Below are 23,197 nucleotides of genomic sequence, written 5' to 3'. Positions count from 1 at the left end.
GAGCCGCGATGGAGCCGGGCGGCGTCTCGGGAACAGGTGAGTGAAGTGCGGCGCTGCAGCGAGCAACGCGGTGCTTTTAAATGGAAGTCTTCCTTCAGGAATGCTGGCGTGAAGATTCCGGATGCAGGTAAGAAGGTTGAATGAGTTCTTGGTTTTCACCTTTCTCTTCTCTTATTCCCTTACAGGTGTTCCAGGTTCCAGGTTGGCGTGGCTGGAGTCCAGGTGCAGGAGCAGACACGGTGAGCGTTCAGCTGCTGGGATGCAGAACAACGCGAAGCACGTGTGGCTGTCCGGGCGTGGCTTAAATAGCCTTGGAAGAAGTTCCAAGTGAGTATTCTTCCACAGCCCCACCCAAGTAACAAAATAGTTCCTTCAGAAAAATAGTCCCTCCTAAGCCTCATTTGGCTTGGTTCTTCATGCAGCATGGTCTGCATCAGGTGAGTGTGCAGCGTGGTCTGCTTCAGGTAAGTGCACCAAACACTTCCCCTTATGAGCCTGGCGCCTATGGCGCCAGGACTGATGTCCAACATGAGCCTGGCGCCAATGGCGCCAGGACAGAGTCCAAAGAGCCCCTATAAAGGACCGCTGGGCTTTTACCCGGTGGCGTGATGCCTGCTCCCGGGGGTGCTGGGCCTGGCCTGGTGCTCCGGGGGTAGGCATCATGACATCCCCGTTATGTTCTGATTGCGTCTGACCGCCTCCAAAAAAGGCTCAAGGTGGAGGGCGTATTGAATCGGAGATCGCGGACATCCCTGTTTGGTCCCCCTCTCAACGGTCACTGGTTCCATCAGATGCCCATTGACAGCTAGCCGGAGAATTGGGTTTCTATAATTAGCCTTGACTCTGTCCAGAAATATGGGGCCAAATCCCATTTTTTGCATAGTTGCGAACAAGAAGCCAAATTCCACGCGGTCAAAGGCCTTCTTGGCGTCGACCGCCATGAGGAGGGCCGGAATTCGGCTTTTGTTGACCTTCTCTATCAGATGTACCAGTCTTCTGATGTTGTCCCCCATCTGTCGTCCCCTCACAAATCCTAATTGGTCCGAATGGACCAGTTTAGGGATTATATTCTCTAACCTTATAGCTTATATATTTGCGTGGATTTTAGCGTCCACATTTATCAATGCAATGGGACGGTAAGAGAAGCATTCTGAAGGATCTTTCCCCTTTTTATGGATGAGGACTACTTTCGCCTCGTCCATTGATCTCGTTATGAGACTGTCCCTACCAATTTGGTTATAAAAGGCGGCTAGGATTGGTATTAATGTTTCCTTATGGGCTTTATAAAATTCAGCTACAAAGCCATCCGGCCTTGGAGATCTATGGGAGGGTAAAGACTTGATTGCAGCCCTCACTTCATCCTCAGTGATATCCCTCTCTAGTGATTCCCCCTCCTCTTCCGATAAGCAGGGTAAATGAACCCTATTTAAGTATTCTAGTTGGGTCAGGTGTGCTGGGTTGTCAGAAGCATAGAGGGAGGAATAGAATCTGGTGAATTCTCTCTTGATATCTTCATTGCTAGCACTGAGAACCCCCTCGGCCACTTTAATTCCAACTATTGTTTTATCGCTCTGTTCTTTTCTGAGCATGCTCGCCAGAAGTCGGTCTGCCTTATTGGCTTTAACATAGTATTTTTGCCTAAACTGCAGGAGATTGTGTTCTGCTTTTCTTGTCTGGATTAAATCTAGCTGACCTCGGACAGCTCTGTATGCTCTTTTGGTGGCTGCGGTCTGGTTCGTGCCCATCTTGCCCAGTATCCCTTTGAGCTCCTCCTCTAACCTGCCTTCCTCTAACCTCAATTCTCGATCCCTTCTTGCCTTGATTGCGATAACAGTGCCCCTCAAGGTAGCCTTAAAGGCATCCCATCTCACCTGAGGGGATGTGTGCTCTGCTTTGTTAGTCAAAAAGTAATGGTCTATTTCATCTTCTACCTCCCTGATGAGAAGCTGGTCCTTAAAAAGAGGCGTTGGGTAGCACCATCTCCACAGTCCCGAGGGCCTCCTATACCCCTTGATGTTTAGGGATATTGGGGCATGATAAGAGAGTGTGGTAGTGCAAATAGAGTTTGCAAATAGAGTCCCAGTAGAGTTGTTGACAGTCAGATATAATCTATTCTAGAGTGGGAGCGATGGGCATGCAAATAAAATGTGTATCCGTCCTCATCCCCTCTCAACCCCCTCCATACATCCACCAAGGCCAGATTGCTAATTTTGGCCCTCAGTTCATTTGATGGGCCAGCGTTTAGAGATGCCGCCCCGGACTTCCTGTCCCTAGTCGGGTCCCATGTAATGTTGAAATCGCCAGTTAGTATGATCGGGAGGGAGTCTGGTGAGCCCTTCAAGCCTATCTAATGTGGTTTTAATAAAGTGGTCTTATGCTGTGTTCGGGGCATAAAGAGTCGCTACTGTGATCGACTCCTCTGTCCCCTCCAGAGAGACTGCTAAGTACCTTCCCTGCTTGTCCACGTCCTTCCCCATGATCCTCAAATCTAGCCTGTCCTTCAGCGCGATCAGAACCCCCGCCTTCTTGGTGGATTGTGTAGCTTGTATTAGTTTAGAGTAGCCCCATATTTTGACCCTTGCTCTGTCCCGCGCGTGTATATGGGTCTCCTGCAATGTAACAATATCTGGGCGCTCACGTCTGATATAGCGCTCCATCTTTTTCCTCTTAAGCCCGTTTATATTGAGGGAGAGAATTCTCATTGTACCTCTAGATGGAATGTTGGTCAAAGAGTTACTCTTGTCCCTGGTTCTCTCAAGTGATGGAATCCGGTGCCCCTTTGTGATGCTCCCCCTCTCCCTTAAACCCCTTCTCTCGAACGCCCTCCTCTGCAAATGGGCCCCCTTGAACCTCTTCCCCCCTCCTCCCAATTCCCCCCCCACTGGTGAGCCGGAACAACTGGCCCATGGCCCCCCTCAAATTCAAACCTCGAGAGTCGTTCCTCAACTTGCCATCCCTTGAGTTCAACGCATGATATCCCCATCCTGTTCCAAGAGTGAAACCCCTCCCTCCCTGCCCCACTACCCTACCACCAGTCACTATGCGTGACTTTGTAGCATCATCTACTCTTCGTGTATGCCCTCCACAGGCATTCCTGCATTAAAGCTGCAGACCGCTATTTGTCGCATGATAAGGCGTGCGCCTGCTATCCCGTATGAGTAACCTGATCCCTCCCTGGTGATGGGTCACACAATCGCAACTGGGCATTTCCCCATCTCAATTTCTTGGGACGGACAGTGGACCATTCCCATGCCTTGCGGTCGGCGCACTGAGTGGAAGATTGGCTGGCCTGAGGGGGATCCTCCTTCAGACCCAGGAGGGCAATCCCCTGTTCGCAAGTGGTGATTTTCTGTGACTTTCCATTCCATTCAAACATCAGTCCAAACGGATGTGACCATCTATAGCGAATCCCTTTGGTTCTCAAGTGCTCCAACACTGACCCCATCCTTCTCCTTTTCGCTAGGGTAGTTTGGGCCAAGTCCTGGTGCAGGGTTATCTCCACGCCATTATATGTGATCCGCTCGGCCCTCCTGCCCTTTGCCAGAATTTGCTTTTTTAAGTTATAACTGTGCATTGCAGCCAAGACATCTCTAGGTCTGGCGCCTGGCTCTGATCTGTTCGGGCCGACTCTTTGGATTCTGTCAAAGACCAACTCCGCTGGGGCAACTTCATCTAGGAGGTCGGCGAAGATTCCCGCCATCACCTGGCGGAGGTCCTGGTCCTGCGGGGCCTCCGGGAGGCCCTTAATTAAGATGTTTGAGCACCTGGACCTATTCGCCAACTCCTCCACTTGGAGCTCCAGATTGTGAGTAGCTGTGGCCAGTGTGTCCAGCAGGGAATCCGTCTTCCTTGCGTCCTCTGCGAGGTCCTGAATTGCCCTCTCGTTTGTGTCGACTCTCTCCTCTATCGTATTAATGTCCCTTTTGATTTCCTGTATACCCTCCGCCAGATCTTCTCTGAGTGCGTCCATCTGCTTTTGACCTACTGTGGTGATTTTGTCCACGATGTCCGCCAAGAGGTGTTTCAAAGTGGCCTGAGTAACCGGTTGGTCACTGTCTCCTCGATCTACTGTGAGCTCTCCCGTATGTCAATCGTTGGGTCGGGTCTCCTGTACCTCCTCCTGTTCCTTGGCCCATATTTTGGCCAGCGTTCCTTCCTGCGCCTTCCTGGAGAGTCTTTGTGATAAGTGCGAATCCTTTGCTTTATTTTACGACATGCCTCCGTTAAGAGGTCCTCTTTCGCCCAGTGGGTATTCTGTGGACAGCACACCCATCTCATTGTCGCTGTGTCTCTAGACGCTGCCTCCAAGCCTTCCTGTGGTGCGGGTACCTCCCAGGGTCAGGGCCCTGCAGTGCACGCACCAAGTACTTGCGAGGTTTAAGGGAGGGAATCCCCAGCTGCAAATGGGTGGATGCGCTGCCGCCCCAGCGGTCACCCATCCACTCCCCTCTTGGCGTGAGGGCGCAGGTTCCAAGAGGGCCCCCCCTCCCTGGGGAGATCTGAGTTCAGAGGATAGCAAGTAAGCGGCTATACCTGGGAGCGCTATGGTGAACCCCTCCGCTGCAGTGCACCTTGAATGCAGAGGGGAGGTCCGGGATAGGTGATCTGGGTCCAGGTGATTCAGAGGGCAGGGCAGGTGCCAGTCTACTATATAGGCTGAAAGGTTGCTGCTGGATTCATGTACCAAGCTTTGCCGCTAGAGGTTATTTTTACAGGTGAAGATTGCTGCAAGTGGGGTCTGCGAGCAGATGGAGTCCGCGGGGTTACAGCAGATGGGCTCTGCGGTCGTCACACACTAGATGCAGTGGCCCTCATAGGCTCAGTGTCAGAAACAAGTTGCCAAGCAGGTTTCAGCAGAGCAGCGAGACCCCCTATGCTAATGGCCGTGCAGCACATACCTGCACCACCTGCGTTCCTCCTGGGTCCCCCCCGCCTATGCCATCCGATGGAGCGGAAGCTGGGGGAATGGTCTGCGCCCGGCAGGCCCCCGATCAAGGTCCTCCGATGATATGCAGCTCCCGCCCACGTCCTTGTCTGCAGCTGGAGGCGAGGCGACAGGACCAAGGGCTTCTCCGTAGGCGGAGCGTGGGTCCCCGCAGCAAACTCCTCCCGGGGTCTCCCTCAGCACGGTCCGTGCCCGGCACTTCTCCCTCCACCTGCGCCAGGGCACACTCCGCTCCAGACCCTACACGAAGCCGATGGTGCACGCGGCAAGCTCCTCCTGCTCCACCCGACAGCAGCAGGGTGCAGCACTACAGCTACCGCTGCAGCACTACCGCCGGAGCCTGCCTCGGCAGGGCTCATCTTTACTCCAGGTGGGATTGGCCACCCCCATTCCACTGCTCTGCCGCAACCCCGCCGAAGCTCCACCAGCGCTGCTCCGCGGAAGAAGCACAACAAGCTCAGCGTCACACAGGTCCTCTCGGGCCCCCCGCTGTGCCCCAGGTGTAATCCCCTTCTCCGTTGCTGCCTGGGGAGGGCTTCGCTGCTCGGATGGGAGTTATGGGGCCTCCTGGGCCGGGAGCTCAGCGGTCGAAATGTTCACAGGAACGCTGCCATCTTGGAATCCCCATATGATGTTTTTGAAAACATGTTATCTTTGGTATTATCACATGTTTAATCTAGGGAGTCTATCGCCCATTTTCCACTAGGTACAATGTGAATTGTGTGGTGTCAAGCTGGCCAGAAGGCAGGAACTGAAGCAAACAGTCTTTACAGAGTGGTAGGTTTGTGTTTGGATTTGGACAAGTTGTTTAGGCTAGCTCATGGGTTTTTTAGTAGTCCATTTCCAACCCCCAAACCACTTTGAGCACTGTTAGGTTTTCCAAATTGTAAATGTTAGCTACTCAATGCTACCCTAAAAGATATGACAATAATTAATGTTATGTGGTAAGACTGTTCCCCACAGTTACCATCTAATGCATGACTGTAACCTTTACTGATGTACAGCACTCAGTGCTTCCCTGACCAAGGTTTGCACTGAATAAATAGACACAATTAAATAAAAATATAAAAGTAAGTTAAGCAAAATGGTTGCAGGACCTGTTTGCAGCAACTTCAGAGTGGGAAACATGTGCAGATATCCCTGGCATGGCTTGGCGATAGATGAAGAAGCTGCTTTCTGCTCTTTCTTTCTAGTGACATAGTGCAGTGTGCAGCCTCTTGGGTATTGGATTTGGATGCCACTGTGTCTTCTGGAGCAGTTTCCAGACAGTAACTCATCTACGGCCGGTCAGTCCACCATACTGGGACAGATTTCGATGCCACCAACAGCATCATCGTTAGGAAGACATGGCCGCCAAGGTTCAGAATCAAACTACAGCTCCTTTCTGTGGGTGCCAGAAGCTATGGTACATAGGGCACCGGCTTTTAACTGAAATAATGGCATCCATTGTTAAAATCCAAAAGGATATTTGGTTAGCATTGTTGCAATGCATGTTTTGCATATGGAAGCATGCTGTTCTATGCCCCAGAAGACTGCCCACCCCAAAAAGTTGACAATCCTCACCAGTATAAACAGAAAATGGACACTACACAACCTTTCCTTTGGTGAACTATGCTGACAGCAGGTCAGGTGTTTTGGTTTAGGGATGCTAAAGATAGACCCTAAATAGTCTCTAAATGGTCTTAATCATTTCTGAAGAGATATAGTGGGCATGCACAGAAGTGTTAAGGAGCCCTCAGAATGACTGTATAATGGATTTACCTGGTTAGGTTTTCCACTGAAAAATTGCTGTACACAGAAAGTAGCCTCAGAAACCAGAATATATAGTGCAATATAGATTGGTGAACCCTATGCCCTTAAGATCTCAAAGGAGCAAGGCACCCACATCTTGGAATAGGCAGAGAAGTACATTGGGGGCACGCGGCTTCTCCCAACTCTCTTCTGACCTGATAACAAAGACTGGGAAGATGGGTGTAGTCTCAAACAGCAATGGCTCTGCAGGGACACAATGGGCCTCATTACAATGTTGCCAGTCTGGTAACAACAGTACCAGTAAACTTGACGGTATTGTTGTAACCAGACCGGCAAACTACAAGGTCTACTCACGGGTGCCTTTCAGCCCGGCAGGTCTGTCCCATATAGAACTCAAATGGGAATGGCGAGTCATTTTTACTGGCACCCGGCGAAGGGGAATTACCGGGTATGGCGGGGCCGGAATGCCCCGGTACATCCCCATTGCCAGGTGGCGGTAAAAAAATGACTCAGGTGGCAGCCGTGCTGGTATTTAATGGCACGGCTACCGCCTCACTTGTAATGACCCCCAATGACTCGAATCCTTCAAAGTACTCCCTGAAGCAGAGCTACGAAACAGACAGTGTTTTGAGAGGTGGAAAGCGACCAGCTATGGGGCTAAATAGTTACTGGAATCATCTACATGTGTACGGCTACACACACACACTGTACATGTAGTGTCAATGAGAAAGAGTAGAACTATAACTCCAACAGGTACATTACAATCTACAGCTACCATCACCTCAGCTAGGCTGAGGGTGAAACTGCACAAAGAGGAGGGGTGCTTGTACCCTTCCTAAATGGGAAAAGTGCCCGTAAATGGGTCAAAATCTTACAGATACAAAACTGAAATCCACAGGCGTTACAGCGGAACATGGGCATAGTGCTGTAAGTATTAGTGTTAGCGTTGTACGGCAGCATTGAATGCAGTGCTTGATATGGAGTATGATGCAGCTGGAACACTGTCTATAGCAAAGCAACATCTGTGCAGAAAAAACGGCAGATCTAACAGGTGACAGGATGATCCATTCAAGATTACATTGGGAACATGACTTCGCGAAAATCAAGGCAATTCCAATAAGAACCAATGGTGGAAATCAACCTGTGTGACAGACATCACTGAAGGCGGAAGATACAAGAGGTGGGGGGCCTAGGGGGTCTGTAATGTGGGTGACAGACATCACTGAAGGCAGAAGATACAAGAGGTGGGGGGCCTAGGGGGTCTGTCGTGTGGGTGACAGACATCCCTGAAGGCAGAAGATACAAGAGGTGGGGGCTTAGGGGGTCTGTAATGTGGCTGACAGACATCACTGAAGGCAGAAGATACAAGAGGTGGGGGCTTAGGGGGTCTGTAATGTGGCTGACAGACATCACTGAAGGCAGAAGATACAAGAGGTGGGGGCTTAGGGGGTCTGTAATGTGGCTGACAGACATCAGTGAAGGCAGCAGAATCAAGAGGTGGGGGCTTAGGGGGTCTGTAATGTGGGTGCGAGGGCAGCACAGAAGATTGCTGCATCCACCTCAAACGTATCAATGGTGTCATTTATGTAGTTGCATCATGGCTATGCATTCTGATCAAGCGCCTTGATGAGTGCTCAACGGGCAAGCCCCCCATCCGAACACAGAGTGGACTTTGATGCCGATGGTGGCCTGCACAGAACCACATTGGAAGGGAAACGGGGCGGAATACAGCAGCAACCGGTATTCAGATTCCAAAATCGGGTCTTAGCTTCACTCCCAAGCCTCTGGCCTCGAAACCCTGTGGCAGATGTAAGGAGACTGAGGCTGATGCTTGTTCCGAAAGCAATACATTGGGGAAGGTGGCTTCAGTTGTTTTTTCATGAACTAGAAATATATTTTTACATATATGCTGATATGTGGGTATACTTTCAGTACCTGTTAGTCGAATTCATTTTTCACTATCACAACATGCGTCAAACTGAATTTTAAAACTTCTTACGATGTTACCAAATATACTTGCATTAATATCGAATATTTTATTTGAAATGCTTTGCTTTACAAGCAACCAATAAACAACAAAATGGTCAGTCTATTTTGTTATGTTGTACTGTTAACAGAAGGAACATGCGACAGGCAGGTAACGCAAACTCGCCATGTCCAGAAGACCTCTGGAAGAGTATGCTGTTGGCAGTTTTTTAAGTCTTTAGTGGCTCTTTTGGGAGGTTGCTCCTCAGGCTGGTCTCTAGAACAAGCAGGATGTATTCAGCCCCGCCCCCACTTCAAGACTTATCTGACTTAAATTTCAGGGGGCTCAGAATTATTATGGCGGATGTCTGTAGTTGGTGCACTTTGATAGTCTCTTTCCCAGAACTGCTCCTCTACTGAGACCAGGACCTTTGACTGGATCCGCTTCCCCACTAACAACCAGAACAATCAGGCAAGCTCAAGGGAGAGATGATCTCTTAGGCAGAGGTTAAAGTTAACTCTCACTAGCAGGTTTTGTACTCATTGCATCCTTTAAATGGAGCCAGCTGGCAGTACCGAATCTGTTTAATTTACGGAATCCACTTTGCAGAGAACCACAACCAGAAACAGTGTGATTCAGTGGAGAACCAAGAACTGACTTATACTTTTTATCAGGCAGAGTTGGCTGTGGAAGATTGGGATGTGCTTCTACAGCAGCATATCTTGCCCATACCAGAACTCAAATGCATTTAGTGTGCAAGACAGATCCTGGTGGAGCTGGACATGCAGCAGAAGGTTGAAAGGGGGTTCTGATCCCACCTTCATGGTGCTCGTCGTGCCATCAGATGGTGCCAATAAAATAAGCCACATCCAGTCTAAGATTTTAACAATACACATATGGACAGTAGCACAACCACCTTATTCCACACCGCCAGATGGGTATCACCATCAAAAGTGTGAAAATCAACATTTCTAAATAATTCCATTTGGAATTGCCTTAAGAAGTCAGGGCCTTTTACATAGTGAGCTATGCACACTGAGGGTGAAATGGCGGAACACATCTCTGAATTAAAGTGTGTTTAGACAATGCACATGTACATTATTAATGAGGTGTGCTTATAGTGATGAAAGGCAACATTTATTCAGGATCAGGTCCTGAAGACATTTTTAAACATAGCCTGAAAGAAGAATGTATAAGAAAATAGCAATTACAAAATCAAAACATGCAAACAATATAAGCAAAACCACAGAACAAATGTGCATTGAATCCCCTATGTGTAGCATGCAGATGCTAAGCCATGATGATTGTTACTTACTTGGGTTTGGAGGGAAAAGCGTGCAGTTCTTGCAGTGAATGATTTCTTTCACGACCGGGAGATCTAGTGGTGGTGCTACCAAGCCCATGCCTGCCATCAAGGGGTTAATCTGAGCTATCATACTCAAGCTGGGCTCGAATCCGGGCATGCAAAGTGAATCTGTAGGGAGAAAAGACAGACAACCTCACATCAATAAAACCCCTATTTTGCATTTCTGTTCGTTAGAAATGTGACTGTATAGTGAAGCACTCATGGTGTGAAATCCGAAATACACGATTTAATGTCTGGTAAGGACATTCAACATTTGCTGCCCTAGGGAATTGAACCTGCTGTTATCCTTTTGGAGATACATTCATGCAATGATAATAATTTCTACTGGGCAGGACTTTACTGGCTGGTAATGGCTCGCTCCCCCGAGGAAATTATCAGAATGAAGCAAAGGCTATAACAGTGGACGTCGAGCCATACTCACACCAGTATGGCCTGGTCCAGCTGCCCTTATCACGATTAGCAGCCTTAGTGCTGGCAAAAGGCCCAATAGTGGAAAAAGAAACAATGTTTGTGAGCAGGGCCACAAGGTGATTGACGTGCATCCACAGGAATGGAGTGAGAGATGCAGTTGTAATGGATTTACGTCACGGCCCCCTCCAGACCAGGACTCTTTCCACTAGCACGGGATGTGGCGCACAATAAAAATGCTTTTAACTTTATCTATTTCGAATTCTGCTTTGAGGAGGCACCCTACCCCGTCTCACACCCCACTTGACAAACACCCTGTGTCGCAATGGACCATGAACCAGGCCGATGTGTAAAATGAAATATTTATTTTTCATTTCAAATGCAAAATCAAACACTCAAATGTAGGGAAGCAATCACCAGTGTGGTGATAATATACAGCAAAATGTTATAATACACTTAATTTAACTTTCTGACATGAGATACATCAATGTAAATATTAATGAAAGCAAGATCACTTTTTCACACACTCATAGCACTTGTGTTAGGCACTCACCCTGCAACACTCCACAAACCCCTGTTGCCTGAATTCTGTCTGGGTGGAAAGGAGTAGCAAAGAGTCACAAATAAGAGGGAAAAATCGGATTTTTCATTCGACCTACCTTCCCTGAATGGGAGGCCAAAATGAAATTGAAAACCTTGAAAAGGGAGCAGAATGGCACACTTGGAGTTCACTGGATAATTAGAGGTCAGTTTACATGCGCGGTAGAATGGATAGGACGGGAATTCATGTGGCTGTACTAAAGTGGCAAGGAAGCTTACAAGCTACTAAGGCAAGGTACTAAATCAACATGAATACAGGTGAGGCGACTTTGGGAAGGAAAACAATGCAGCAACAAACACATGTGGCAAAATTGCAATTTCTTTTTCTACACAGACTTCAAACAAGCAAACCGCTAATAAAATAGCTAAAACAGTCAAAATCGGAAATCGGTTCTTCTGATGGGGTACAAAGGCACATAACAGATAGGATACTGAAGTAAAGCATGGCTATTTATGGGGTGGCAGTATGGGTTTCTTTATGGGAATGAAAATCAGATTTTATAATGACAGCAATCACACAGGCAAAAATTGGTTTTGTTAACAATGACAGGTTCTACTGAGACTGTCTTTTAACGGCTAACTTGTTAAAGAAAGAAACTGCACGCAATAGGGTTAATTTGCAATTTTAACCAATTCGCGCCGCGTTCATCCTTATAGGGAAATAATTAATTAATTTATTGCAAAAATGGCTCTAAGGATTTACATAAAAGACTGAAATGATTTGAAAAGAATTACTATAACACAGAGACTAACACAGATTCTTCTAAGGACCGGATAACAGAGGATGCTGTCAATTTGGGAAATTACTAGGGTTCTTATGGGAATATTATAGGATTTGGACAGAATGCAAGGTAACAGAGTGGTGTATGCAGATTTTTGATACTGGGGAGGGTGATACTTACAAAATGCACTTCATTTGGGTAGTTTGGACAGCCAATCGGGTCTATGGACAGGGAGACAAGAATCTGGTCACTTGGGCAACGGCTGGGTTCTCCTTTATGGGAACAGCGGGACAACAGGGGGCTGGTCGCTGTGGATAGCGGGATGCATCAGCTGGGCAGAGGGTTTAGTTGATGGATTCTACCAAAGGGATCAGCAGCCTTGCCTCCTTTCTCCCTGGATTATTGGGATGAATCTGGTTCTGGATAGGAGGTTCTGGATAGGTTGTTCTGGATAGGTGATTCCGCCTGGATCTGGATCAGCTACATCTGGACGTGGAGTCTTGGAATCTTGCAGGGCGTATTTTGAATGTTGAATCTCCCTATGCCTCCCTGTCTAGCTCTTATATAGGCAGTGTGACATCAGATAATTTACAAGGTGGGCAGAAATAATCTGGACATACCTCTTTGACTAGGATAGGTCAGGCTATTCCTGTCGCCTCCTCCCTCCAAGCTGATTGGATTGAAGGAAGTGACCTCTCCTTAGATGTATGCATTTTATGACTCCTTTTGTCCCACAAGCCCAATTTTTCACAAAAAGCAGTTATGGAATACAACTTTATACTTACTAGTCACCATTATACAAATCAGATAAGCAGATCCCATACTTCACAAGGAATATGCCTGTTCAAACGCCAAGTCTGTACGATGCCGCTTTGCCCATTGGGCACCATTTCACAGTTTTTCAGGAGAAACGTTTTATCTAAAATTCTAGAAATGGCTACACATAAGCATAATAGTGTCTACCATATTTTCTCCAAATGTAATATCTGTGCCATTTATGATTCCCCTAGAAACGCCTTTTTACTGTCATTCACATCCACCACATGCCAGGAAGACACACACACTCTTATTTTGCTTGTCCAAAACTTACATTAAAACTGTCATAATCTCACATTACTGTTTATTCATATTATTGAAATAAATGTCAATGTAAAAAGTTCTTCAAAGTCTATGGGGGGCATTTGTCATTGTAAAAACGGATTTACACGTGTTCATTTTCTACATGTTGATTTCACAAGATGCAGATTTCTTTGCATTTGCTTTCTGAAGGGTTTTTACAACTCTGGTCAGTTTCTGTACACAGGGATATGCTTAAAAATGGTCTCTTGGTAACTAACACATAGCAAGAGAGAGAGAGCTTTCTTTTGAAGTACTTTGCATGGGTTAATTTGTTTCCAAATCGAATCCTAGCCGTGCAGACTGAAATCAAATTCTATGCTCTTCACAGACTTTATTTGAGAAACAATGCCGTTATAGGAAGGATGGCCTTATTTGATGGTGTTCAACATGAATTAGATGGACATGGCTCTGTTTTACTAGAACACAACTGTGTGATGTTTAAAAAGGAAAGTAGAACCAGTGAAATGCCATTTTAAATGCAGGACATTTTCTTGTGCAGCAAAAAAAAAGCCATTAGACTCACATGAAGAAAACAAAATGCAGCCATTCTTGGGGGGCTATGTTCAATATTGCCCCAGGTGTGCTCAGCAGACAAAAGCACAGCCATTTTCTTTGTAACTGCTAAAATGCAGTTTTGTGATGCAGGGGATTTCTGTTGGGGCTGGTAAATATACCCCACATTTCCCCCCCCTACTTTCGCGTGACTTCTTGTTGAGGGAGAGTAGGGCAAAGTGGGGTTCATCTGGTGGAGTTCTTCATCAGGAATCGGCACACCAGGATTTCCTTCCGTGTTTCGGTTGGAGAGTATGGAGCGGCACCCCCTTTCCTTCCTTCCCTTTCTAGGTCCCCGAGGAGGCCCTTACCAGTCTAGGAGGTAATGAAGTTAATAATCTAACAGGATGTAGATAGAAACAGGTTTTAGAATCTTTCACTGACAGTCTTCCCGGAAGGGTTACAATAGTGGAACAATGCATACAGTTACAATCTCCCATATTGTTTTCCTTATATTTAGACAATATTAAGCAAATTACTTCACAGAACCATAACCCCATTTGACTTTTAAAACACATTTTTTCCATTATTACAGTAACACTAAAAGAAAAAACTCCATGTTATACAGCTGTACCTATGGACCTGCATATTTCCTTCTGCTTTTTCTTTTTCTTTCTTCCCATCTCCAGATGTCTCCTCTGCTTGATTTCCCTTTGGCTCATCAATAAGATGCAAAGTATGCCTGGGGTGACAACTTTTCAACTGATTGATGTGGACCCATTTCTCTTCTAACAGCTCTCCTTTGGGGATGTAGATTCTGTAGGCGACAGGTGAAATTTTGTCTACAAGTTCAAAGGGACCGCACCAGGAGGGGAGTAATTTTCTTTCCTTAGTCTGGTTCCTCTGAAAATTGTACACATAGACCCTGTCTCCTACTTGGTATTCTTTTTTGGTTGTTTTTAAGTCATAGTGAGTTTTCATCCCCTCTGCCCATTTGTCCAGATTCCGCTGAGCCTTCGCAAAAGCGTGCTGAAGGTGTTTTCTTCGATTCTCTACATATTCATGTGTTGCGGAGGCATTTATCAGTGTTTGCTCTTGTGTTCTATAGAGCAAATGCTGTAGTAGCACCATTTTTCATCCAGTCATTAGCGAAAATGGAGACATTTTGGTCACAGACGATGGTGTAGATCTGATGGCCATCAGGACAAGTGGTAATCGGATGTCCCAACTTGGCCCATAATCTGCCACAAACCTTTTGAGAATGCTCACAATGTTTTTATTGTAACTCTCAACTCCTCCACTAGAGGATGAGTGGTATGCAAAATGAAGTTTCCGTTTTATCCCAAGTATCTCCCACATCTTTGTCATCACTTCGCTGGTGAAGTGACTTCCTTGGTCTGATTCAATCCTTTGGGGAAGGCCAAAACGTGCGAAGATGTGGTTGATCATCAGGTCAGCTGCTGTGTCTGCCTTGCAATTTGGGGCCGGGATACATTCCACCCATTTGGTAAAGAAGTATTTTACTGTTAACATGTACTTGTTCCCCGTAGAGGAGGGAATCACGGGCCCAATAAAATCTACTTGTAAATCTGACCAAGGTAATGTCATCCCCCTCTTCTGGAGGGGAGCTCGTTGTGTGAGTAATCTTGGCTGAAATTGTGCACACACAAGACACCCCTTCAAATATTGTTTGAGGTCTTGCCCCATGTGTGGCCAGTATGCAACCTCCTGCAAGATTTCTAGAGTAGTATGAAACCCCCGATGACTGGCTGTGGCCACGCCATGGGCTTGACTTAGCATCAGGCTTCGCAATGAGGTAGGTACCACCACTTGTCATATTCAGAGATGGATCTCCTTACCAACAAACCTTCTTGGATTCGGGACATTTTGGGACACTTCATCAACACCCTGAGGTCCTCTTTCCCAATGTAATCAGTTTCGGTCCAAGGAAAGTTCACAGGGTCCTCAATGCGTTGGTAAAATTTCCCAATAATCGGATCCCCTTTTTTGATCATGATTAAATCAGCATTTGGGGTTTCCTTACTCCACTAGGCAGTTGAGAGTTCATTGTGAGCAATTGTCTGGGATCTGGTGACAGCAGTGACCTGGATTTCCCCTAACAGGTACTCGATCTCAAGGAGAGCCCCCTGGATCGCTCTGGTTTTGGCCAACTGATCAGCCAGGTCGTTTCCAGTTTTGTCTGGTCCCTCTATTCGGGAAGGACCCTTAATCTTTTTCCAATAGATGGTCATCCCATTAGAGGTGACCAGATCATCAATATTTTGTATGAGCTTGACATGTTTAAGTGGTTTATTATTTGCACACAGCGTGCATCTGGTTCTCCAACTGATCAGGTGCTCCACGAACCCATTCCGAACATAATCTGAATCAGTGATTATGGGCAGTTTGTGGAGTCGGTGTTGTATGGCAGCGAGGATGGCCTGGTGAACTGCCATCAACTCTGCCACCTGACTACTGAGGTGACTGATTTTGTACCGAGAGGAGGGCTCTGGGGCATCATTCACCCAGGCATTCCCAACACCAGCCACCAGTTCCTTTTCCCCGTTGTTGTCAACATGGTACGAGCAGCCGTCCACATAAACTGTAGGCATCCCCTCGCACTTGTCTTCTTCATAGACTTTGTGCAGGGAATTCAGGTACGCATCCATGTTGTCTTTGGTTTTAAGACTTTTCTCTGGCACAATCATGCACGTCAGCCAATCCTTGCGCGAGAGGACTCTTCTTGTTTTGGCCATATCTGACCTCCACAGGAAAGCCTTGCATGGACAGAATCCAGGAAGTAATTCTGGAATTACTCACATTTCCTGCCCGGATTCTGTCACTTCGGAGGTATTGCAAAGGCTGGTGCGGAGACTCCACTATGATGTGCTCCCCCTGGATGAACGGGTGGTAATTTTCCAATGCCAACAACATTGCCAGGAGTGCCTTCTCACAATCGTTGAATTTTTCCACCACAGATGATAAAGTCCTACTTGCATAGGAGATTACTTTATTGACCTTGCCATGCTTTTGGTATAATACTGCGGTTAAGCATTTATACGAAAACCCGGTCTCCAAGAAGAACTCCTTGTTTTCGTATAAACCTAGACAAGGCACTTGTGAGAGACTTCTTTTGAGTTGTTTTACTGCCTCTGCTTGTTCTGGACCCCATTTCCACTTGACCCCCCCCCCCTTCAACAGATGGACCAGGGGTCTTGTGACCTCTGTGTAATCCTCAATGAATTTCCTACTGTAATTAGTCAGTCCAAGAAGGCTCCTTAGTTCACACAGAGTTGTGGGTTCTTTTAGTTTTGGTAGTGCTTCCACTTTCTTTGCCTGGGGACAGAGACCCTCAGGGGATATTTCATGTCCCAAGAAGTTGACACGGGTCCTACACCACTGTGCCTTCTGGAAGGACAGTTTTGCTCCGGCAACCCTCAACTGGGTCAAAACATAGCGGATTTCCGCTATGTGTTCCTCCACAGTTGCACTTTTAATCAGGACATCAGCCACATAGGGCAGGTTACCCCTTTCACCCAAGTTGGGCATGGCCTTGTGTAGGAAGATGATGAATTAATTGGCAGAGTTTATGTAACCGAAGGGGGTCCGGGTCCATGTGTACTGCTGCCCCCAAAGGTAAAGGCCAGCTTGCACTGGTCCTCCCTACTGACGGGCACGGTCCAATATCCATTGGTCAGGTCAATGGCAGTGTACACCTTTGACCCCTGGATCTGGGCCAACCCCTGGCCAATGTAGGGAAGAAGCCATCGGGATATGTGGACCCGTTTTAACAGTTTTTCAGGAGAAACATGTTATCTAAAATTGGTTACACATAAGCATAATAGTGGCTGCCATATTTTCTCCAAATTTAATATCTGTGCCATTTACGCTTTCCCCAGAAATGCCTTTTTTACTGCCATTCAAGTCCACCACATGCCAGGAAGACACAAAGGGCCTCATTACGAGGTGGGAGGTAAGGGATTACCGGCACCGGTAAGGGCACTGGTGCCGGTAATCCCTTACCTCCCTACTACGAGTTCCCTTTGGGGGTCCTTTCTTAACACCTGGTTTGTGCAGGCGTTAAGGACGGGACCTGCAAAGGGACTCTGGAGCTAATAACGGTACCACAATTTGCTGTACCGTTATTAGCGCCTTCCCCATTCCCATTGAGCCCTATGGGGGCTCAAATGGGAATGGGGAATGGCCCTGGTGAATGGGGAATTACCGGTCCCTCCGACCTCGGAATGGACCAGTAATTGCTCCATTCACCAGGGCAGAGTCGGAAGGGTTTTGGAGGCAGCCATGGAGCGAAGAGCTCCATGGCTGCCTCCAACCTCGTAATGAGGCCCACAGTCTTATTTTGCTTGTCCAAAAATAACATTAAAACTGTCTCACATTACTGCTTATTCAGATTATTGAAATAAATGGCAATGTAAAAAGTTATTCAAAGTCTATGGATGGCATTTGTCACTGTATAGGCGGTCCTTCAAATCTCCACAGTCAACCTGCCCGCTCTGTGTCAGTCTGAACATCAGGGTTACCATGGCACCCTTTGATCCTAGGTAGCTGAAGCTGAGGAGAGGTGTTAAAGGAATTCACACTTCTTTGGGAATTCACACTTCTTTGTGACAGTGCTAGTTCCCCTTGGTCCATTGTCCCTTGCTGGAGAAATGTCGGCCAGTCTGACGAGGTCGCGAATTTCCACACTTTGGCTCTTTCATATTTTGTGGAGGGGATTACTTTCCCAGCAAGGTTTGGTACCTTTTGAAGTGCCTGCTTAGGCCAAACTTATTCTGCTGTTTTAAAACTATTATTTTTTCTTTTTCTCTCTTTCTTTCACAGAAGTCAAGTTTTTTTGGGAATAAGTATAATACATTTAAACCACCCCAGCCACACACATATAATACGATTTCTGTGCAAGTATTGGTATCATTTCACATTTAGCTTTCAAAAGAACAGTGTTCTTGCTCTTGCAAAAACGGATTTACACGTGTTCATTTTTTACATTTTGATTTCACAAGATGCAGTTTTCTTTGCATTTGCTTTCTGAAGGCTTTTTATAGCTCTGCTCAGTTTCTGTACATAGGGATATGCTTGAAAAATTGTCTCTTGGTAACTGCCGCATAGCAAGAGAGAGAGAGAGCTTTCTTTTGAAGTACTTTGCATGGGTTAATTTGTTTCCAAAATGATTCCTATCCATGCAGACTGAAATGAAATGATCTGCTCTTCACAGACTTTATTTGATAAACAATGCTGTTCTGGGAAGGATGGCCTTATTTGATGGTGTTCAACATGAATTAGATGGACATTGGGCCTCATTACGACCCTGGTGTTGGACCATGGTGCTAATAGCACCATGGTCCATGCCGGTAATTTACCAACTCCGTCATGGCAGAATGGGGAATTACCGCCCCATTCCGAGGTTGGCGGGGCGGTAATTCCCCATGCCGCCATGGCCCTTCCCCATTCCCATTTTTGCCCCATAGGGCTCAATGGGAATGGGGAAGGCGCTAAGTACGGTGCCGCAAATTGCGGAACCGTACTTACCACCAAGGTCCCTTTGTGGGTTGGTTTTTAACGCCTGCAAAAAGCAGGCATTAAAGTCTCCAACCCGCAAAGGGACCTCGTAATCAGGTGTTAAGGGATTACCGCTACGGGTACCCTTACCGGTACCGGTAATCCCTTAGCGCCAGGGTCGTAATGAGGCCCATTGTTGTGTTTTAATAGAACAAAACTGTTTGATGTTTAAAAAGCAAAGTAGCACCAGTGTGATATCGTTTTAAATGTCGTTTTAAATGCAAGACATTTTCTTGTGCAGCAGTACAGAGCCATTCTGCACTAAAGTTCTTTTCTTGGGATTCACATGAAGAAACCAAAAGGCAGCCATTCTTGGGGGGCTATGTTCAATCTCTCCCCAGATGTGCCCAGCAGACAAAAGCACCGCCATTCTTTTTGTAATTGGGATTTCTGTTGAGGCTGGTAAATATACCCAACACAGTGCAGGTAAAGATAAGGAAGTGACCAATAGAAGGAAAAGGGGCACAGAGGGATAGATGAGAGCACCTTGCTCAGGGACGTTATTTCACCAAAATACCAGAACTAGAGGAAGTGATATCACACAACCCTTGCCGTCTGAAGAAATCACAGAAAGTGATGTCATTTGACCCCACCCCAAGTGACATCACGGAAAGTGATGGCACACGACCTTCAGATGCATCTAACACCCGTGCTTCCAGGTGCCCTCATTTCAGCCAGATATAAGAACCGACGCACAGAAGGAGCGTGATTTGTCCATGATCACTCAATCTGGGGCAGTCATTCTCTTGCATGCTGGCCCTGGTCTTAGCTCTCATTCAGTTTTTGGGCCCTTTATCACCAATATTGCAGCAATGCTGAGAATAGCACACCTGACTAACATGACGAAGGGGGTCCATAAGTCGCTGTGCTCCATGCTCTCCGATTTGGCTTTGACTCTCTCAAACCAGGCTTCACTCAATCTGGGGCAGTCATTCTCTTCCCTGCTGTCCCTGGTTGCAGCCCTCCTTCTGGTCTCAGGCCCTTTTACATGTGAAGCTTCCAGAAGTTCCTACACCAGAGCATTGCCACCTGTTGGAACAAATGAATAATTTGTAATTTCTAGCATCCTCTTGCCCCTTTTTATTGATGGCACCGAGTAACTCTGGAGGTGAGGACGCAACCCTAACTTAACCATCCCAACACTTTGAGAGGTGGGTGGCGTTGCATATTTAATCTTACTAGGCCTTTATGGGATAAAGGGAGGTGCACGCAGCCTGTGCTGATAATTGCTTTAACAGTGTAAGTGAATGAAGTGTGATGATCGCATTTGCAACGTGTACATGGAATTATACATTGTTTACAAATGCTAAGCTCTGAATAATGGTAGGGATGGGAGAATGTGCATTGCCGCCATAGTTGAGGGAGACACCTTTGGCTCACCCTTATATTACAGCCATGCTAAAGTCCCTGACCCACGTTATTGTTCAGGCGTCTTAAACAGGAGGTCTACTATCACAACCCACATGCTGCAACTTAAAGAAGTGGGCAACCACAAGGACTTTTTTGTCTCATGGAGGCATTTTCAAATGTCTCTTGGCATTTGTGGGTATGGCAGCCAGGGTTGATTACTTTAAGGCTGGTGTAGGGGTCGCTGTGTTGTTCACGATGGGCATACTTTCAGTGGACCTCCACAGTCCTACCTCAACATTTCTAAGCCTCATTAGTTTCTTCTCAGGTTTTCTAAAATGAAAACATCAAGGCCATTGTGCTGCGCTTTTCACAAGGTCTGGGTGTGTTCCATAATCTCTATTGAGGGTGAATTTGCCATGGGGGAGGTGTGATCAGCAGGGTTTTGGGGTTGTCAGTCTTCTGAGCAGTGGGCAAATCAAAACTGGCTCTCAGTAGCCGCACTTTTCATTTTTGCCAAAATTGAGTATTGAGCTGAAGAGAAGTACCAGTACTCAAGTATGTGGCAAGTAGAAAACATTTTGCTAAATGAAACGTGAGCTCCCCCAGACTTTACAGTGGAAAACTGAAAACGTACTCCTGCAGCCTCTCTTCTCCCCAACCTGCTGTGCCTGTGCCCCAACCTGTTCCTTCCCTTCCCACCATCCCTGCATAACAAAACAAAAGGAGGTGGCAACAGGCAGCTGCAGAGCAAACACATTTCTTTTATCAGCCCTTAGGCACACCCTTTCATATGCATGATGGAACATTTCCAACTCAAAGTGCATGCAAAGCGCCAGTTACCTTGCAAATCTTGCAAATCTATGATAGTTAATGGGACCAGCACAAAGCACCCATGTAAAGATCTGTTTACATTCATGATGTCTACTATCTATACATGCATTTGCTTTAAATCAATAATCAAATGTTTTCAACATCATGAATAACAACGCGGTGGAAGTGTGTGACAAAGAATCCGCGTATCTATCTTTGTTTATTATAAAACTTCTCTTCTTCTGTTACATGTCTGAAATCGCTTAAAGTACAGCGGGGTTAACTAGATTTTTCACATTGCCATTAGCTTGCATTCTGGGACTTATAATTTACCATTCACGGTGCGGAAATTAAAGCCACAATGACATTCTTTTGGCTTAAGGATTTACATGTTGTCATTTGGCTTTATTATGTAATTTGTGTTTTTTTTGTAAGTAAACTCTATAAGCCTATATTTTTGTAGACTTTGAAATCCAACAATTTGAGCCAATGTTTGTGATCCTGCTCAACTCCCGAACCCCCACCCCACCCCTCGTAGTCTATCCGGCCATCAAACTCTCTCCTTTCTGGAGGCAGCCAGAGTACTGCGCTGCTTGTCTATGAAAATGTTTGAATTTCCACCCAAACCACCCCTTGTAGATAATAGGCACGGCTTTCCTACTTGGTACAAGGTGCCTTGAAGCACTCTTTCTCCCGGACGCACTGACAGTTGCTCCTCTTTGACACCCTCTTCCATTCTCCGCTGCCGATTCTTGCAGTTGGGTCAATGAGCATGAGACGCTCTGGACCAGAAATAACTCACTGGCCGTGAAGATCTTTCTCTGCACTGTGAAAGCCGGCAAGCGCAAAGCTTTGTAACATTACTCCCGAGCCCGATTATGCAGCAGATGTTCAGAATGCAACCCCCAGTCTGTTCCCACTTTGTGGTGCACTTGTAATTTCCTTTACTTCTCTGTGCACCTCTCTGCTAGCAACCCCATTCACAGCTCTTGTGCTGGCTGTGGCGCCCTAAATATGCCACAAGTTCACTGGACTTTGCTTGGGCTGTGCTGCCCTAGGTGCCTCACATATGCCCCAGGTATCCTGCTGGCCCGCTCCCACGTCTCACGCTTGCCCCTGGCACCCAGTTTACACTTATTTCCTGGAGCTCTGCTGAAAGGCTTATCTGCTGTCCATCTCTGGGGTGAGTGCCGGTTCCCACCCAGGCCCCCCGCTCCCTCTCCCTCCCCACTCCGCCTGTAGACCTCCTCATAGGGCATGTCCAGGTTCAGTGCATTTTTCCTGGTTCAAACACACGCAGTGGCGAGCGCACATTCCCACATTTCCTGAACCAGGAAATGTGGGAAGTGTTTTCACTCAGTATTTCTGTCTGGGTGGGTTGTTAACATCGGTGAGAATGTTGTTGAGTCTGCAAAGGGAGCACAGTGAGAAGGTATAATTAGAGGTAAAGGGAGGTACGGGAGGTTCCATAAAAGGGAGGGCACAGGGATAATGCAATAGGTGGGCAAAAGGCGGAAGATAAGCTCGCAGCGAGCAAAAATGTAAAGGAATGCAGTACCTGCGTTCCACATGCTCTGATTGACAGAAGAATTCTAGCCGGATGCTAATTGGGCGAATCCTCGAGATGACTCCTTCATGGTTAAGTGAGCAAGTAGTTAAACTGCCCCCTTTCAGATGTCCCAACATATATCGTACCATCAGAGCGTCTCATTAATTAGCCTAGACATTTTGATGACCATTAATATGAATGACACGGTGAAACATGTCCATCTTATTGGAGAGGCTGAGTGATGCAGTAGGTGACAGATATTACTGGAAACTGGTTCAAATGACTACTTCCTGGTGGCACGGCCTCCTAGGCATAGGTGTTTACTTTTTAATTACACCCCAGACACCCAGTTGAGCGCAGAGTATCACTGCAACCATGGCTGGTCCTGCAAAACATCCATGTGAAGCTTTCCCATGACTTAAGACTTATTTTATTTATTTATTTATTTATTGGGCATTTATAAAGTACCTCTACATCGAATGGTGTTTCAAGGCACCACAAGACGAAAAGGGGGGTGGGTGGTGCAGGGGAGAAAAGAACC

The 23,197-nt window shown here is 46.7% G+C and overlaps 1 protein-coding gene across 11 annotated transcripts in view; it reads right to left on the bottom strand.

Moving 5' to 3' along the window:
• Positions 1-23,197, bottom strand: part of ENOX1 (ecto-NOX disulfide-thiol exchanger 1) — a 1,853,609-nt gene that overhangs the window by 779,822 nt on the left and 1,050,590 nt on the right. For 10 of the 11 annotated variants that reach the window (XM_069639318.1, XM_069639317.1, XM_069639316.1 and 7 more), the window contains one exon: positions 9,979-10,137. In XM_069639318.1, coding sequence (XP_069495419.1) covers positions 9,979-10,137 — 159 coding nt within the window. Of the gene's footprint in view, positions 1-9,978; positions 10,138-19,777; positions 19,881-23,197 lie in introns of those variants that run through there. The other variant, XM_069639323.1, reaches the window with a different exon arrangement.

The sequence above is a fragment of the Ambystoma mexicanum genome, chromosome 7q (assembly GCF_040938575.1).
Source record: "Ambystoma mexicanum isolate Mex_15411 chromosome 7q, UKY_AmexF1_1, whole genome shotgun sequence".
Lineage (NCBI taxonomy): Eukaryota > Metazoa > Chordata > Amphibia > Caudata > Ambystomatidae > Ambystoma > Ambystoma mexicanum.
This window is presented reverse-complemented; position numbering and strand designations above follow the sequence as displayed.